Below are 16629 nucleotides of genomic sequence, written 5' to 3' on the forward strand. Positions count from 1 at the left end.
GAGAGAAAAAAACGACTTTTCCACAAGATATTGACGTCAGATTATTGTCCTTTTAAGCAATTATAAACACATGAAATTACTGTTGGAAATTTCTTTGAAATACATAAATAGCTGCATAAAAAATACACAGTAAAGTGACATATAACTTGATCATTCAAAGTTCTTTGTTGAGGTTTAAAAGTCTGCATTCTAAAAACAAAATCTGCAACAAACTAAGTAAGAAATGCATTAAAATCGTCAAAAATTAAAACAATGGATATTTCTTATACAGCACATTGGTACAGTATCACGAATGTAAATAAATATTTCATAATAATCCTATATTATATAGTCATCATATAATTTCTATACTACAGTAAGTCAATCTCCATTTCAGGAAACTTTTTTCTTCACATCCTTGTTGTCCACTTCCTGTGCAGACAGGAAGTCCATGACAAGCCGCGCCGCCTGCCTGGGCCTCTCCAACGCTATGGTGTGGCCGCAGTTGTCCAACAAAAACAGCTGGCTGTGGGGAACCACCGCCTGCACTGCAGATGCCCCGGACATATCTAGAACCTGCAACAACACCTCACATGTCCCACACAAAAACCTACAAAAAAGTGCGACAACATTCTGAAGCGGCAATGTAGCAGAACCTACTGGACTGCTAATTGTCACTGAAGATGTCGTTCTTGCATAAGATCAGAAGGTGCGATAGTTGCTCGAAGTGTTTTCCCTGATTTGCGATCTTTATGGAATGTGTATATTACCTGGTCTTGCTTGCCCCAAAGTACTTGCAGCGGTGACGTAATTAAATGTAGATTTTCTTGAAGAGAGTGGCGAGACTTTTCTGCAACCAGCTCCATGAACACTTTAAAGACACACAAGCAGGCCTATCAAGACAAAAAAAGGCATTTAGCAATGGAGCAGCCACAAACGCTGACGCACGTTCTCTGTAAAAGTGGTTGTGGCGGATCCTGTTGTCCAGTAAGCCGCGCAGCACCTGTCAGCAGAAATGCATCCGAGGTCAGCACGCATGTTTGGTAGCATGCAGCCATGTTTGAAGTTCTTTACCTGTCGCGGCATCTTGAGAGGCTTATGACAACAGAGGCGAAACATGTCCTCCAGCTCTTGCAGACAGGACGGAATCAGAGGAATAGAAGACCCCTCGGGGTTTTTCTCCAGCTCCTTCAGATGAGTGACAAACTCGGACTCAGTGGGATACACCAAACCTGGACAAGGAACAACCTTCATCACCCTCAAACAGATCTCGCACGTTCCCGCCATTGCCTTACACACACTTCCGAGCGTGTAAAATGAGCCTAGCTAACCAGACCCAATTATCTACAGCTCAGCGTGAAAGAGGCTGAGGTTTCAGCAATGTGCCTGGTGGCCAGTTTACCTGAGGGGCACATCAAGGTCACACCGGACAGGTCCGCTGGGTAGGTGGCGGCGTATACGCCCGCTACGTTGCCTCCCATGGATGTGCCCACCAAGTGAAATGGTCTTTTGTCCAGACCAACGCTCTTCACAAACTGAACACAGAGAAAGACATCATTTATATGTTCAGACTTTGCATTTGCTCAGTGCCCCTCACCCCTTTGTAGATTCTGGTCTATTTTACTGTGACTACACCAGTATCAGTACCTCAAGTAGAATATGATTACTTTTCCCACGTGTACAAGACAAACACTCTCACACACTCGCACGCACCTGATGGATTCGGGCAACCTGGCCCTGAATGCTGTAGTCCTCAGACCCGGTACGGCTGGTCCCCTCATGTCCCGGCATGTCCACGCATAGCATGTGCTGCTCGCTGGGGATGTACTTGTCAGGAAAGCAAACGCATTAAGTAAACGTAAAAAAACACAGGGGGTAATGTCACCTTGGCAAAGGGCAACCACATGTCTTTGGAAGCCGAGAAGCCGTGCAGGAGTAGCAAGGAAGGTGTGGCGCCTCCTGGCGTCCCGCGGCTGAAATAGCAGAAGCGGTAGTTCCCGCTGTACGAGTAGCGAACCACCAGGCCTAGTTTGTAACGCATGAACCTGCAGGAGACGGGACAGATAGTCAAATAGAGCAATCCCAAGTTAGAATTCTATTCATGGCTGACATTTACCCGTAGTACTGTCGACGACAAACCAACAGGTAGGTCAAGTAGGCAGGTAAAATTGTACTTAAGAATACACTGTAGTTACTTTACAATAATCGTGTAAAATGTAATCTTTGAAATAATTACTACAAGTTTCTTTGTTTGTTGAGAGGCAAAATGTCTTCCAAGACAAGCAGAACTGTTCAGTTTCCGTTGTATTAGTGCCCTAATATTACTTGGGCATTCTCTGTGGTTTTCAACTTGTCCACTTTCCATCGTATAAGTACCCTAACATGACTTGGTCTTTCTCTGTGGTTTTGAATCTGAAATTAATTCATCCCACCAGGCGTGACAGTGATTAGTTAAACACACACTGTGTTTGTGTGTGTGCATGGAGGGGGGGGGGGGGCAAAGTTCAGGGGACTCTATGGCTCCCTTTCAGATAAGAGCCTTTGTCATGACAGCGTGGAATATGAGAAAATGTCACAAATAATTTGCAATTAATTGCACATTTTCCGCTCAAAATGAAATTTAAGTAACTTTTAAAGTATTCACATGCTCACCAGTTGTAGGCCTGGATGATCGTAGCGGGCCAGAGCCACGAGGTCACACAGAAAGTCAAAACGGGAAACGCTAACCCTAACCCGATGAGCGCCATCGTCACGGTGACGCTCGCCTCCATTGCTGCGCTGTAAACATAATGAACAAGTTCATATTGTAAAACATTGGTTTCTCTTGAATCCTGGTATTGTGCACATCTCAAATCCAAAGCATCTACACTGTAGATTGTTGGTCTTTAGAGTGGTTTTGAAATTTGAATTTTACAGACAAGCTGAGTGAGACAGTCTTACAGATGTACCTTTGGGACAAAAATGCAGACAAATAGATTTTTTTGAGAAACGTTTTTTGTGACTTGTTGAAACGTTGCCTATTGCCACTGCACATGTTTTTTGACTTGAGAAGTTGAAACGTTGCCTATTGCCACTGCACATGTTTCAATAAAATTCTAAAGCTTTGCAATTCAACATGCTCTGTCTATGTACGAATGTGACACTTTAAAATACAACTGAAAATGTTCGTTTAGGGCCTGACTTGATATAACTATAACACCAGTTAGTTCACCAACATTCGTAACGCCTGAAAATGGATCCAATATTGACATGTGAAAAACACAGCGACAATGCTCTTTTCAGTTTGGTTGTATTTTGAAGCATTCTGTAAAAAAAAAAAAAAAAAAAAAAAAACCCTTGGCTAATTTTGTATTTTGCAAATTTGTTTTCCATTAGTTTATTGTTTTTCAGTTCGGTCATGTGCGTGAAGTACACGTTAGTTACTAGGGCAAAGGTGCTATGACATGCCTACGTTATCAGGTACTTGAAACGGTGTCAACTGTTCTCAAATATGAAAATTAGTCACTGATTAGTTATATGAAGAAATTGTTTTAGATTTTCGATGCAGTCAATAAAATATATTAAAAATACGGAATATGCTTCCAGTCACTTCTTAAAGTAAACAACCGCCAAATATTTGCCAACTGTTTTTTTTCCTCTTCCGCCGATCACCATGTTCAAATGTAAATAACACGTCAAGGTTACGGACGGCGCTTACCTGGCCGAGTCCGCTTCGACGAGTCACCGGTAAATAGACACTGGAATGGAAATCTCCTCCATTCGGTTCGCTATAGCTCCTCCTCTTCCTCAGCTTTATCTTCCTCTTTCATCAAATTACTCAATCGCCTTCATCCACACTTAAAGGGCAAGTAAAGCCGAGTTGCGTTCAGAACCGCGGGAAACGGCGACATTTAAAGAGAAAGGACTGGAAATATTGACAGACCGCACTGCGTTCATGAGCTACCGGAAATATTGGAAACTGTCCACTGACTCCACGAAATATGGGAGACGTAGTTTAACTGGCATGCCATGCTGGGTTCGTTAACAACGGAACTTGTGAGAGGCGGGGGGGGGATAGATGGATGGACCAATCTTTCATTTGACATAAATAGGCACGCTGAGCTGCGTTCAAGGACTGTTGGACATGTTGTGCAGCAACTTCAGCAAACAGCAACCACCGTTCACTAACAGAAAATTGGTAACGAATTTGAATCAACACTTGTTCTTTAGCGAGAATAACAAACAAGGCGCGTTGCGTTCAGTGACAATGTAGGGGGAAAAAAAGGAGGGGATGTAAGTGTGTCGTAATGTGGCATAAACGGCATCCCCCACACGAGGGCGCCAACACCTCAACATTAGTCTTGAATGCATAATTCAGTCGGTTCAAGACACCACAAGTCAAGTGACCTCAGTGAACTTTCCCGGATTCCTGTGCGTGAAAATGCACGTAAACGTCTCATTTAGGATCTAAAAATATCCATAAATAGTGCTTTCTTTGGCTGGTGACGTACCTGCTAAGGAACGCGGTGAAAAGCTGACATTACTGCCGGCAGTACGTCATCCTGACATTTTTTTTCTTCAATGATTGTTCTTAAACACATCGAGTTCCTCACCTCTGTCCATATTTTGAACGCACAATCCCTCCCTTGAAAATAGATTCTTTGAGATTACTTGACAACATTTGGGTCCAATCATGAGCACAAGAAACATTTCAAGCGTTTTATTGTCATGAAAACAGCCAAACAGGAAAAGAGCACTTTTGCGATATGGAATTTGGAGCCAATAAACCAATTTTCTCAGATCGTGGCTGGTGTGTTTGTCAATTCAACTACAGAAAAAGCAGGCCCATGTTAGAGGTAAAGCCTTTGTATTTATGCATTACATTATATACTATATATTTTTGTTAATTTAAACAACGCATATTTTTGGCTTGGTTTTTCGACACATTTCATTTTCTTGCAATAGTTTGCATTGATATTTGCATTTCAATGCATTGATTAAAATGGAATTGGAAAATAAGTTAAACATCAATTTACAAAATAACATGAAAATCAAATGCTTTAACTCTTGAGTCGACTTTGCAATCATCAGCTTTACAGATGCCACGTCTGCGAGCCACAACGAGCCACTTTGCGATTGTCCCCGTGCGATTCACTTGTCAGAGACTGTCCTGTCTGGCAAGCTTGAATGTCAAATATGAGCTCATTTAAACATCTCCAAAGGCGAGCGCTCACATCTGGATCACGTCACTCTGTCTGCAATTTACGAGCCGATAAATCAGCCAAGCGCGTCCACTCCACAATAAAAGTCTTGTTAAGCGCTTGGAAACTTGAAAGACACCACTCGTACTAAGCAACATGCATGAAGTGTGGACAGTTATACCTTGACTGACCGATATTCCAGTTCAGCCTCTCTGATTTCCCCTCAAAAGAGGGTAAGTGGAAATCAAGGTACCACTGTCCTAACCTGTCCTTTGCGTGCGTGCGTGCGTCAGTGGTGGCAGGGGGTGTCCAGGCTTTGTCCACATCTCCAGCAGCAGTAGTGATGATGATGCCACGCGCTGCCATCTTGTGCCAAGTGGAAAGACTCGCCAAAGATCAGCTGAAACAATGACAAGAAATGTGATGAAGAGCTAATAACAGGTAATGAAAATAAAATAAATGAGTTACTTGCGACTCCATAAGATTGACTTTATTTTTTTTTGCCAGAGTAACTTGAGAGCAGCTTGAAACACGAGTTTCTTTTTTAACTTTAACTTGAGTGTCGCTTGACTTGGGGCAGCAGACTCGGTCCTACCTCTGCCTTCCCCCCTCACCTCATCGCAGCCAGAGCAGCGCGGCCTGATGCTCTGGCAGTAATGTCGTCCGCACAGCAGCCTCCCGTCGGACCAGAAGTAGACCAGGTCCACCAATCCCTGGCCGCACTCGGCGCACGTGAAGCAGGCGGGATGCCACATGGCGGCGGCGCCGTAACCGGCGCGCTCGGCAAAAACCGCCGGGCTGTCCGACGCCACGTCGCCGCCGCAATTTGAGCAACGCTGACGAGACAGAGAGTACAATAGTGCTTTGATGTCTCCATTTTTTTCCCACTCCACTTAAGCGACGGCAACTCTTAGTAGCTCTCTAAAGGATAAGAGAGGACGGTTTGGACAGCTTACGTATTGCGTGTTGTTCTCTGGGCCATTGCTGGGCTGTTCAGGGGTGCGGTTGGACTGGTCGCCATGGTTTTGCTCATTGGCTTCCCTCTGACTTGCCGCCTCCCTCAGGGCTTCGCTGTCACCGGGCAACGCTACCTCACCCACGCCCAGCGCCTCCAGTTTGTAGCGCTTCACAAAAAGCAGCATGGCGGACACCTGCGACAGTTATGAGATATCAGTTGCAAGCCGAACGTTTAGCTTGGATGGGGTTCGGTGGTCATGGTTTGGAGTTCGGGTTAGTTCGAGTCAGGGTAGAGTAACTTATCGGTGGCCGGGAAGGGGCAAAAGCGTTGGTCAGCTCACCTCGTCGTCGCCGGCCAGGCTCTGACATGTCATGGGGTCCTGGTCGTAGGCGGGGAGCTGTCCGAGGAGTTGCCTGCGACGTAGCACTGCTCCCCCGGTCCCGGAGATGGGACGCTGGCACTCCGGAATCAGCTCCATGTACTGCTTGGCCTGTGTATTGGGCAACTCTGATCATCATCCTTTTATAAGATTCTGGTCATTTCTTTTTGAAGCCCCTTTCACATTAAAAACGTGCTCAACTTCACAACCTTGCTTTCCTTGAGAAGGTGACCTTAATGCTTCTTTTCCCTGAATTGGTGTGAGGCAAGACAGATGCAGTCATTTGGTTGCAGCAACTTGGCGTTCCACAGGGATCTGTTGTTGATCCAGTGTTATTTCAATTTTACTTACCTATGAAAGATTCTAAACACTCGCTTCACAAGATTCGTGCTAAGAGTGCATGAAGATATTCTAAGCAGTCTCTCTTTTTCGTAACCCCGTTTGGTGTATCCACCCACAGTCAGACTCCCTTTATGAGGTTATCAGATGACAGCAGCGCAGTCGTGACTAACGGCCCAAAAGTCCAAAGTTGCACTTGGAATGCTTTTTTTGTTTTCTTCTCCTTCAATGAGTAACACATTTGAGTCGACATGCTCTGCCGCAATGATGCCGGACCCCCACCGCCCCAAAGGCAAAGCCTGCCCTCCGACAGTCACGCTCACCCTTGCAATGGTGGGCTGTGAAACCCAAAACAGACGTGAGGCTTTTTAATGGAAAGCAGACAGGCCAACAGGGAGGTGCCACTGCTCAACTCAAGCATCGCTGCCGAGTTACTGCATCCGGCTTACATCGCTAGCTGAGATTTGTTCACTTGGAATAGTCGTTGATGTTTATGTAAAACAAAAAAGCAACTTGTCTTCAGTTTAGAAAAAAGCACGTTTAAAACCCAAATTGATCTTGATGTTTTCAAAAACACATTTAAGAGAATGCAAAGTCGTTGCGGTTTCCTCACCAGCTTCTGGTTGAGGCCGAAGGGCGCCCAATCATAGGTGGTGGTGCTGAACGTGGGGTCCTTGCGTGACACCACCGGATTGGTGACAATCATGCGGTTCCTCTTGTACAGGCGAAGGCCGCCGCCCCCTTTCACCTTGGCCGTCAGGTGGGCACAGGGTGAGTCGACCAGCAGGCGTCCCATTCGCCGGTCGTCATCGGCATGGCTACCGGGGGCGTGGTCCACGGTGCTGCAGACGCACGCCACGCACGCTTTTCTGAAAATGACCACAAAGCTTCGATGACGTTCTTGCCAGTTGTGAATCTGATTCGCTTTTGGATTTTTGGCCAGTTTTGGTGTATCAAAAAAAAAGTTCAGCGTATGAACAAAACATCACCTCCAAGAATGTGGCTGCAAACCAGAGCAGCCGTCCTTACAAACGAGACACACAGCTGCATTTGATGCACTCGCCTCAACTGACATCTGAGGGGTGAAGAAAACATAACAAATCAATCAATCAATCAATCAATCAATCAAGCACTTGTGCTCATTTCGGGACGTTGACAATAAGTACATTTAATCTGTGTCGCTAAAGAAAAGAGCAGCGCAACTTGTGACTGAGCTGGATGGAAGCAATTGCTTGACGGCTGATGTCACCTGTTGCTAGGCAGACTTGAAACGTTTTCTTCTTAATTAACTTTCAAATAACACGTTGGTTTGCAATGTTTTAAGACTCCGAAAGGTCTGTGATATCTGTGGAAACAAGCAGTGCGAATTTGAAGTGACATTTATTTTTAACTGTTGCAGGCCAATAAAAACAAAATGGGCCGTGGGCCACAAACGGCCCACCTGAGCCGAGCCAAAGCGAGCCGGACTTTATTTGACTGAAATCTCCTGGCTGATGTTGTGACATTGGACAGCCTCAATAGGTATTAGTGTGACGGCGTTCATTCTGACGCTAACTTGGCACTCATGTTCATCCCAGGGGAGCCTGGCGGGCTTTGGGTCAGTGCTAAGGGCCAGTGTCATGTTGCCTCAGGAGTAGGAATATGTAAAAGCGCCAAACGCTTTAGGTGTATCCTGAAAATTTCTGTCAAGAGAAGACACTGTGACCTGACCCCGACATGAAACAAGGGGCACATTGTTTTTCAAATTTGTTTATTGAAGGCTAAAACTGTCTTTTGATGTTTGAAAAACACATATTCGACATGCGTTGAAGACTGAAAACAAATTAATTGATGTCAAAAAATGTTTGGTTCAATAAAATGTTTGAGGAGGATCCGAGCTGAATCAGAAAGGCAACGAGGGGACGGCGTCTATATTTAGAAGCGCGATAAGAAGAGTTTGGCTCGGCCAAGTCATTCCAAACACGCCAACTATGCGACGGAAACGAGCAGGAAATGCTAATGAGATAAGAAGTTCAAGGTCACCGAGTCGCATGCCCAATACAGTCCACAGCAGTGATGGAAGTGCAAAAAAGAGCAGAGAGACTTTGTCCAAATCTAGTCACCGCAAGGAAGACTTTAAAAGGTCTTGCACCTTGTGAAGCAAGTGTTTGTTTCCTCAAGCCTGGAGATGCCTGCTGTAGTTTGTTCAGCCACTTGTTGGCAGGGTGTGAGGTGAGGTGAGGTGAGGTGAGGTGAGGTGAGGTGAGGGGAGGGGAGGTCCGGGGTTCCATTGAAAGCGTCGCTTCATATTTGTGGAGCAATACAAATAGCGGGCAACATGAAAAGCACATCTGGATCAGCGGAGGCTAAATTAGTCATCGCTACATATCCAGCGTATTCACAATAAACCTCAGAGCGTGTGTTGTGTCTCTCTTGGATACAGAGGGGAGTTGAGGAGTGACAGATGGGGGGGGGGCTAAGCCCCTAACAGGTGATACTGATCCATCAAGTGATCACAGAAATTTTTATCATATAACCTTGTGTCCCTAAATGTATTCTTGATACCGATTTAAAAAAATCTAATTTTATCCATCACATCAAATGTTTGAGATATTTACATTTTTTGCTTAGGTTTGTCCTATAAAAAAAAAAAAGCATACACGGTATACATTTTACAATGCGTTGTAAAATGTGATGTGCTGGAGAAAAATCAAATGCAGATTTAGACTCTGCACAAAAAAAGTCATCTAAGAACGTTTTCTTGCACCTCTGATTTAAAAAGTAGTATGCTGGGGTGATTTTTGGTTCAACACAATGCTGCTGACTATTTTTGTTGTTGTTCACCTTCACATCTGTTTTGATAAACGTTTTGAGGTACCAATAACAAGTCATTATAGATTTGCAAGATTTAATTATCTGACTTTTTCCCCCCAAATAGCAGAATCACGTTTTGGGAAGCCGGTGCTATTCATGTGCAGTTTTCACATACTGCTCTCATTGCCCAGTCTTGGAAATGTACCACCAATTGTGGCAAAAATATTTTTTTCCTACCTTGGCCACAGTGTCCATGCTAGCGTCCGTCTCGTCTCGTCTCCCGACCCAGACTGGAACTTTGAATTCCTCGCTTGTCAAGCCGGCTTCCTGTCCACCCCGCCCACCGTCACTCTTGCTTCCCCCTCCGTTTGTTTTCCACTCCTCCTTCTCCTCTGCCCACCATCAGCACCAAAAACAAAGCAAAACAAATAAACATACGAGTGGGCAGGTCTCCTCACCTCCCGACTGTGTTCCAGCCCGCCTGGCGCTGCAGGAATGCGTTTCCTAGCAACTCCCAATGCACGCCGGCCTTCCAAACCGTTGCTCCCCACACAATGTTGGCCGGCGCTCAGCAAGCCAATTTAAGGGGAAACCTGGGTGGGAATCAAAACACTTCACCAATGAAAATGGTACAAAGTTCTCCTCCTCCTTGGTGGAGGTATTAGGAATGCATCGTGTGTTTACTCATCGTCGTGTGTGTCCTGAACATTGTGACCTCGAGAGGTCACCTGCATGCAAAACCTTCATTTGACAATGAACAGTGTGCCTAAAATATGTAGAGTAAGCAGAAATAGCAGAGCATATTCCAAAAGAAAACTAGGGAACCGCAGAATGGCTTGCTCAGCATGAACAAGCCTGAGCGATAAAATGATGTGGTTGACCACACACTGCACCAACGCCGCACGCACGCACACTTGGCCATGCACATGGACACACACTGCAGAAATATTGGACAGGAACGTGATCAATACAAACTTTTCTATTCCATTTCATTCATCCATTTCATCAAGGCACAAAGAGCCTCACATATCACCTTCATCAAATCTCACTAATATACAGTAATCGTCAAAAATAGTTTTCGCTTCCTCCACTAATAGATTTCTTCTGGGAGTGGAGAAAATTTGCCAAAATAACCACACAATTTAAATCACGTTGAACACGTTTCAAAAGAAATCAACAGAAAATGTGTTTCCTTAACTCGAGCGCCATCTTTAGGTCACATTTAGAATGGCTTCATTCTGGAGCCTGTTGAATTGCCACTGAACGTTAGCATGACGGATAAGGAATGAAGCGTGCTTCACTCCTGAAGGCGATTCGTGACGCACTCGACGAGCAGGTGACACGATTCATGAAGCAAGTAACTCCTACTTGTATTTGTTTTTTAAGAACCACACTACCTTGAAACCGCAGAAGTGCAACATCCACAAAGTCAAACAATCAGTCATTGTCGGGACCTAAACACTCTCCGAAAGTCGCTGTTTTATAACAGGCCCCACAGAAAGTTTGTATACATGAGCAGGGATCCTTCATCAGTTCAACTGGACACATTTACTATCAACAATGATTGACTTTTTTTTTTTTTTTGCACACGTGTCTGCTAAAATAGAACCGCTCCATTCACAATGCCCACCGTTCCCCTGTAATAGATTACCTTCATTTCCATGATTTTCCTACGGGGAAAAAAAATTTGCTTTGAAAGTTGAACAAATGCAAGGTGACCAAGTTGGACTTCTGAGGTTCCAGCGTAGCGGTTACTCTGCTGCCCTCTAGTGCTCCATCTGAACATTTCTCAGTGCGTAGAGATGAAGCACAGTACTAAAAGCTCCTTCCTGCCACCCTCGTCACATGACATTGGGCCTCAGCCGATCACTGAAGGTGCAGTCAAACAGAGCTTAGGTCCATAAAAAAAATGGTGAAGGTTAGACTGTTCTTTCTTGATGGACTTTGGATTCTGTGATCCAGTTTGACAGTCCAGTAGACTTCTACATGATGATACGCGGTTCTGGAACTGACTCGCTGATGGACTTGTGTGGCAGCACGTTGGCACCATTCAGGTAGAGCTCGTCATTGACAAGCACGTCCTCGCCCAGAACCGTCACATTCTCCATTCGGACCTGACGGGGAGAGGACGGAGAGCGCAGAATCTGTAAACAAGGGAAATTTATTCATGGGGGAAAGGGGAAAAAAAAAAAAGTCTGGACTTGCCCACTGGCCCACTGAGGAGCTCCAGCCCACAATGCAGCTCTCCAGCCAGGAGTGCGAGCGGACTCGGGCCCCTTTTAGCACAGTGCAGCGCTTGACCCGCACGCCATCCTCTACCACCACGCCAGCACCGATGGTCACGTTGGGCCCAATTGTACAGTTGTTGCCGATCTGAGCCGTCGGGTCCTGCGGGGTAGAAAGTCCGGTCCCGTCAGGATCACGTATGACTCGATTCAGGCCAATGACCGATAAGAGTCTCACCACCAGCACATTGCCAAGGAAACCAGGCCCGCTGCGCAGTCTCTCAGGGGCGTGTTGCCGTAGCGACTGCAGGTACATGCACATTCCGGTCAGGAAGTCTTTGGGCTGTCCGATGTCCATCCAGAAGCCTGCACGTAATGGCGATGTACACGGGTTAGCGTGCAACAAATGAGACAAGACATGAGTTTTCAGAACTGCAATGAGACGGGCAGTGCTTCGGGATGGGGTTTGGACTAAAGACCTACGTGAGAGGCAAAATCTCATTTTGGATTGTGGCTATTTGCCGTGCGTGAGGAACACGAGTCGCGCTAAAAAATGTGGACATAATCTGTGGCTAAATGGTTTGAAAGCAGTCATGGCCCTGGACCTGAGTCCAACTTGAGTTAAAGACCTGTGCCAAGGTCAAAGACCTTGACAAGAGTAAAAACAAACACGGCCTCAAGTCACAACTGGACTCGTTGATTCTGGTGCAGGTTTTTCACTCTGGTGCAGGAATCTCGAGTCTAGATTTTTTACTCTGACCTTAGGTCATCTGCACAGGCTCCAGTTTATGAACCTGGTCCAGGATTTTGACTCCACACCACGTACGAGTCTATGGTCCAGGTATTTCACTCCAATTTGATGTAGGTCCAGATCTCTGAGTGTTATCAGGAGCCTTGCCTGTGTGTAAATCTACAATCTGTCCTTGACCCCTGGTAAAAGTCTCTGATTCTGGGCCAGACGTCAGAGCCTAGTCTGGTTCTTTTACTCCAGGGAAGAGGGATTCTGTAGGTCTTTGACAAAGGCTGAAGAACTACCTACCAGAAGGTTCTAGTTAAAACTAGAAGAGGGGAAGTGATGATCTCGAGTAGCAGATAACAAGAAGCCTCCGGTTGAGCACCAAGTCCATCTGGTTCTGATCTAGTGCAAGCCTCTGATTTTATTTTGTGGTACCAGTGCTTGGTGTCAAAGGCTTGAGGTGGGATTAAATAAACACAAACTTACGTCTGGTGGAGCCGTGGGCTGAGGAGACCAAAGAGATCGTGAATGCATACGTTGGCCTTTTGAGTGAACTTTCAGAAGAGAGCCAAATGCACACTCATCTTCACGGCTCAACTTAACTCATGTACATCCAACTTTTCAGTGTTTGATTTTTTTCCTGTACTGCAATGCGCTACTCTCTGTGATGCAAGGCGAGGCTGGGTTGTAGTTACCCTGCAGCTCCATGGCATAGAGCTGTCCCTCTTCGGCCATGACGGGGAAAATCTCCTTCTCGATGGATGTCGGTCTCAACTGCGCGCAGAAGGCAAGTCGTCAACTTTACGCGACAAGAAACGGACGATGGACGCACGCTTTTCCTGACCTGGATTCTGCCGAGCATGCTGGAATTGAAGATGTACATGCCGGCGTTGATCTTGTTGGACACAAACACCTGCGGTTTCTCCACAAAGCGATGGATCCTGCCGCTTTCCGTCTCGAACACCACCACGCCGTACTTGGACGGCTCCTCCACGCGGGTCACCTTCACACAATTTGGTGATAAAGCTCAAATTCTGGTTCGATCCAAAAACGTGCGACGTAGCGGCGGGCCGCAGTCGGTGAACGAGGATGCGGCACTGAAGAACATCTAGGAAATGACGCCCTCTCACCACAATGGTGCCCTCCTTGCCGTGGTCGCAGTGAAACTTCAGCATGTCTTGGAAGGGGAAGTCACAGATGACGTCTGAGTTGAGGACGAAGAAGGGCTCGTTGTCCACGTCCAGCAGCTTGCGGGCCAGTGCCAGAGGACCAGCTAATTCCCAAGGTGTGGCACATTTGACGAAGAAAGACATTGTCAGCAGATGTCGGAATACTTTGCATGTGAACTCTTAAGGTACGGAGGAGTTCCTCTAGGCTCAATTGCACTCCTCTTTTTGTCTGTATTAAATATTTTGGAACAATTGCAATGCGGATGAACAATGCGGTTCGGACAGTGGATGGCTAGATGAATATTATTCCCTATTTTCGATCAAGGAAAGTTTCCAAACTGACATGTTCAGGACGCACGTCAGTGTCAACACTCACCCGTTCCAAGAGGCTCCTTCTCGTGCGAGAGCGAGATTCGAATTCCAAGCTAAGAAGGAGAAGCAGAAAGAAACATTGGTCTAAAGATCCCACGGATGCCTTCATAGATTGAGGACATCAACAACCTCTGACAGTATTTGCTCAAAGTAAATACACCAGAAGGCTGAAGACTCAAAGGTTGTACATGGCCAGACCATGTCACATTTTTGGCTTCAGAAATGAGACTGAACGTTTTCCATTGCTAACCAAAACAGCAGCAGCTACACAATTAAACAGTCTCTCACATTCTATATTGATTTTATAATTAGCGATCCAGTAGACTCCAGCAGATGCGTGCTCGCTCCACAATGGTTATGTTCCTTATTTGTTTGCCTTTAGCTGACATTCTCCTGCATTTTCCCATGACCATCCTTTTATTTTGTTTTAAACTTCAAACCACTAACTTTTTGTGTGTAGTGAGAATGTGTTGCACCTACTCTCTGCTCCTGGACCTTCATTTCTCGCTCCAGCAGCTCAGACATGTAGCTCACCGCCAAGACCACATGCGTCACCCCGGCCTGGACACGCATGGAAAACAAACATGGGATTGCCGCACACACTAACGCAAACAAAGGCACGGGTGAACACAATGACACACACATACTGCTGTCAAAATAAAGCCACCATCGCATCCTACCTTGACCAAGGCCTCCACCTGGTGCATAAGGATGGGCTTGTTGCAGAACTCCACCAGAGGCTTGGGCACGCTTAAAGTGAGCGGTCGCAGGCGGGTGCCGTAGCCGCCCACTAGGATCAAAGCCTTCATGCTCGCCGATGTCTTCAGTGACCGTTCGCGTGGCAACCGGGGCTCATCAACAATCAGTCTGTCCCAGGAGTCTCCTCTCTTCTTCCTTGTGGTTTTCTCTGTTTAAAAAAGAAAAGGTATGTATATGGAACAGCGTCTGAAATTTATTGTGAGGAAAGTAGGACAAATGCATTTACTAAAGTCCCTTTGAAAAACCCTACAAGATTGTTCAGCCAGATTAATCTGCATTTAGTCTTTCATGACAGTTCAAATAGAGGCAAAGTGCAATGCATGACTCAGATTCCTCTCCACCTCCTTATATCATTCACTGCCATCTACGGGGATATACGTCAAAGATATATGGTTTTACTGAACCTCTTGTGAATGAGTTTTAATGAGTGGGGTGAGCACTTTTACTTTTTCTTAGTGTTATTTAGTCAGCTATTATTTATACAGCCATTTCTCTTCATTAGAAACTGTTATGACAGGGCATTACAATTTGCACAATGTCATGTCTAATGACAGCAGTTTGACTCTGGAATTATATTACCTCCATCATTAGCAACTATTAAATGAAAAAGTGACATAAGAGGGTAACGACCCCTTTATTGTGTTTGTTTCCCCAAGGTAACTATAAATAAACTAGATGAAATCTGGACTCCAGTTGTTCGTAGAGTCCATTTAAAGAACCGCTCAGTGATTGAAGGGAGCTCATGTTAGCTACGGTGGCTAACTAACATGCTTCTCGCTGTGGCGGAGTAATTATATTCGTATTATTACTGCTAGAGTGAGTGTAATTTAGTGTTAGAAGGTATGAAAACTCACATTTTCGGATCTACGGTAGACTTATGGAGCCATTCACAGAGGCTTGAACTCCGAGAGTGACACGTAGATGCGTTCAAATCCCAGCTCCTTGTTTGTCTTCCGGGTTGTCCACCCGATGTCAAGCCATTAACATCACAACAACCTGATCCTTTTTTTGAATTTCAAACTAAAAGCCTAACATTGCATAAACTCAACACTTCATACAATTTACGGGCTGAAAGCAAAAGAACGATGGATAAAATGAATTCCAATCAAAGTAATAACCACATACTGATATATTATTTAGCTATTAATAAGGTTGTTTTTATTCACTTACTATTATTTTTAAAATTCCGGCAAATGCGCTTCAGGTTGGATTCATTGATTTGGGGTGTCATCTGGGATAGCAAGAATCGTACATTTTTTGCTCGTACATATATATATATATATATATATATATATATAATATTGGTCAATCAGTGGACTTTAATGTAACTGTCAAAACTAACAGATATTAAACATGAATTGTAATTATTTTCACCACTCCAAAATCCAATGTACGCTCTGGGCCCGCCTCTTCAGCCCTTTTGACCAATGGTATCAAAACAGCGTGGCGAGTAACCACGTGACTTAAAGCTATTCCTTCAAGAAAACTGTCCCATTAAAGTTAGGATTTCATATTGACAAAAATAGACCAAACGGGTGGTTGGCAAAGCAAGTTAACATTAAAATCACAATCAAAATCACTTTATTTTAAATGAAATTTAATATTCATCATTATGATTTTAAAGGACACATATGGAAAATCGACATTTTTTGCTTTTAAAATTATTTTCTTGAGTATCGGGAGTATCCAGGAGTGTAGAAGAGTGTAATATATCCCTTCAGGTGCTGCAGAGATACTGTT

The 16629-nt window shown here is 45.0% G+C and overlaps 3 protein-coding genes across 4 annotated transcripts; all 3 read right to left on the reverse strand.

The window, feature by feature from the left end:
- Nucleotides 1–146: 146 nt before the first annotated feature.
- Nucleotides 147–3870, reverse strand: LOC119123250 (monoacylglycerol lipase abhd6-A-like). The gene is made up of 9 exons (XM_037252183.1): nt 3677–3870; nt 2632–2757; nt 1865–2024; nt 1693–1806; nt 1382–1514; nt 1054–1211; nt 928–982; nt 750–850; nt 147–555 (listed from the first exon to the last, which is right to left on the reverse strand). The coding sequence occupies exons 2-9, from the start codon at nt 2748–2750 to the stop codon at nt 373–375; spliced, it is 1023 nt and encodes a 340-aa protein (XP_037108078.1). The 5' UTR covers nt 2751–2757; nt 3677–3870; the 3' UTR covers nt 147–372.
- A 1119-nt stretch (nt 3871–4989) lies between these two features.
- Nucleotides 4990–10232, reverse strand: lmcd1 (LIM and cysteine-rich domains 1). Of its 2 annotated transcripts, XM_037251845.1 has the most exons (7): nt 9866–10232; nt 7825–7910; nt 7449–7704; nt 6458–6607; nt 6116–6310; nt 5774–5995; nt 4990–5559 (listed from the first exon to the last, which is right to left on the reverse strand). In XM_037251845.1, exons 1-7 carry the CDS (start codon nt 9881–9883, stop codon nt 5449–5451), a joined length of 1038 nt encoding a protein of 345 aa, XP_037107740.1. In that variant the 5' UTR covers nt 9884–10232; the 3' UTR covers nt 4990–5448. The 2 variants fall into 2 exon arrangements, with proteins under 2 accessions (XP_037107740.1, XP_037107741.1); XM_037251846.1 differs by lacking the exon at nt 9866–10232 and having other exon boundaries at nt 7449–7737; nt 7791–7896.
- Nucleotides 10233–11610: 1378 nt separating this feature from the next.
- On the reverse strand, nt 11611–15859 carry gmppb (GDP-mannose pyrophosphorylase B). The gene is made up of 10 exons (XM_037251844.1): nt 15744–15859; nt 14811–15037; nt 14611–14691; nt 14135–14183; nt 13720–13862; nt 13434–13592; nt 13285–13363; nt 12092–12219; nt 11834–12016; nt 11611–11742 (listed from the first exon to the last, which is right to left on the reverse strand). Exons 2-10 carry the CDS (start codon nt 14937–14939, stop codon nt 11611–11613), a joined length of 1083 nt encoding a protein of 360 aa, XP_037107739.1. The 5' UTR covers nt 14940–15037; nt 15744–15859.
- Between the last annotated feature and the right edge of the window lie 770 nt (nt 15860–16629).

This window comes from Syngnathus acus, chromosome 5, assembly GCF_901709675.1.
Source record: "Syngnathus acus chromosome 5, fSynAcu1.2, whole genome shotgun sequence".
In the NCBI taxonomy this organism is placed as follows: Eukaryota; Metazoa; Chordata; class Actinopteri; order Syngnathiformes; family Syngnathidae; genus Syngnathus; species Syngnathus acus.

Excerpts from the sequence above, each read along its gene's own strand:
- LOC119123250 (XM_037252183.1), bottom strand. The coding sequence starts at position 2,750 with ATGGAGGCGAGCGTCACCGTGACGATGGCGCTCATCGGGTTAGGGTTA. Across the intron at positions 851-927 it reads CAACCACTTTTACAGAGAAC|TGTTCATGGAGCTGGTTGCA; the intron begins GTGCGTCAGCGT and ends GTGTCTTTAAAG. Across the intron at positions 556-749 it reads TTTGGGGCAAGCAAGACCAG|GTTCTAGATATGTCCGGGGC; the intron begins GTAATATACACA and ends GTGTTGTTGCAG.
- lmcd1 (XM_037251845.1), bottom strand. Across the intron at positions 6,608-7,448 it reads TCGGCCTCAACCAGAAGCTG|GCCAAGCAGTACATGGAGCT; the intron begins GTGAGGAAACCG and ends CCCAATACACAG. Across the intron at positions 5,996-6,115 it reads CAGAGAACAACACGCAATAC|CGTTGCTCAAATTGCGGCGG; the intron begins GTAAGCTGTCCA and ends CTGTCTCGTCAG.
- gmppb (XM_037251844.1), bottom strand. The coding sequence starts at position 14,939 with ATGAAGGCTTTGATCCTAGTGGGCGGCTACGGCACCCGCCTGCGACCG. Across the intron at positions 14,184-14,610 it reads TGAAGGTCCAGGAGCAGAGA|CTTGGAATTCGAATCTCGCT; the intron begins GTAGGTGCAACA and ends TCTCCTTCTTAG. Across the intron at positions 13,364-13,433 it reads GCATGCTCGGCAGAATCCAG|TTGAGACCGACATCCATCGA; the intron begins GTCAGGAAAAGC and ends TTCTGCGCGCAG.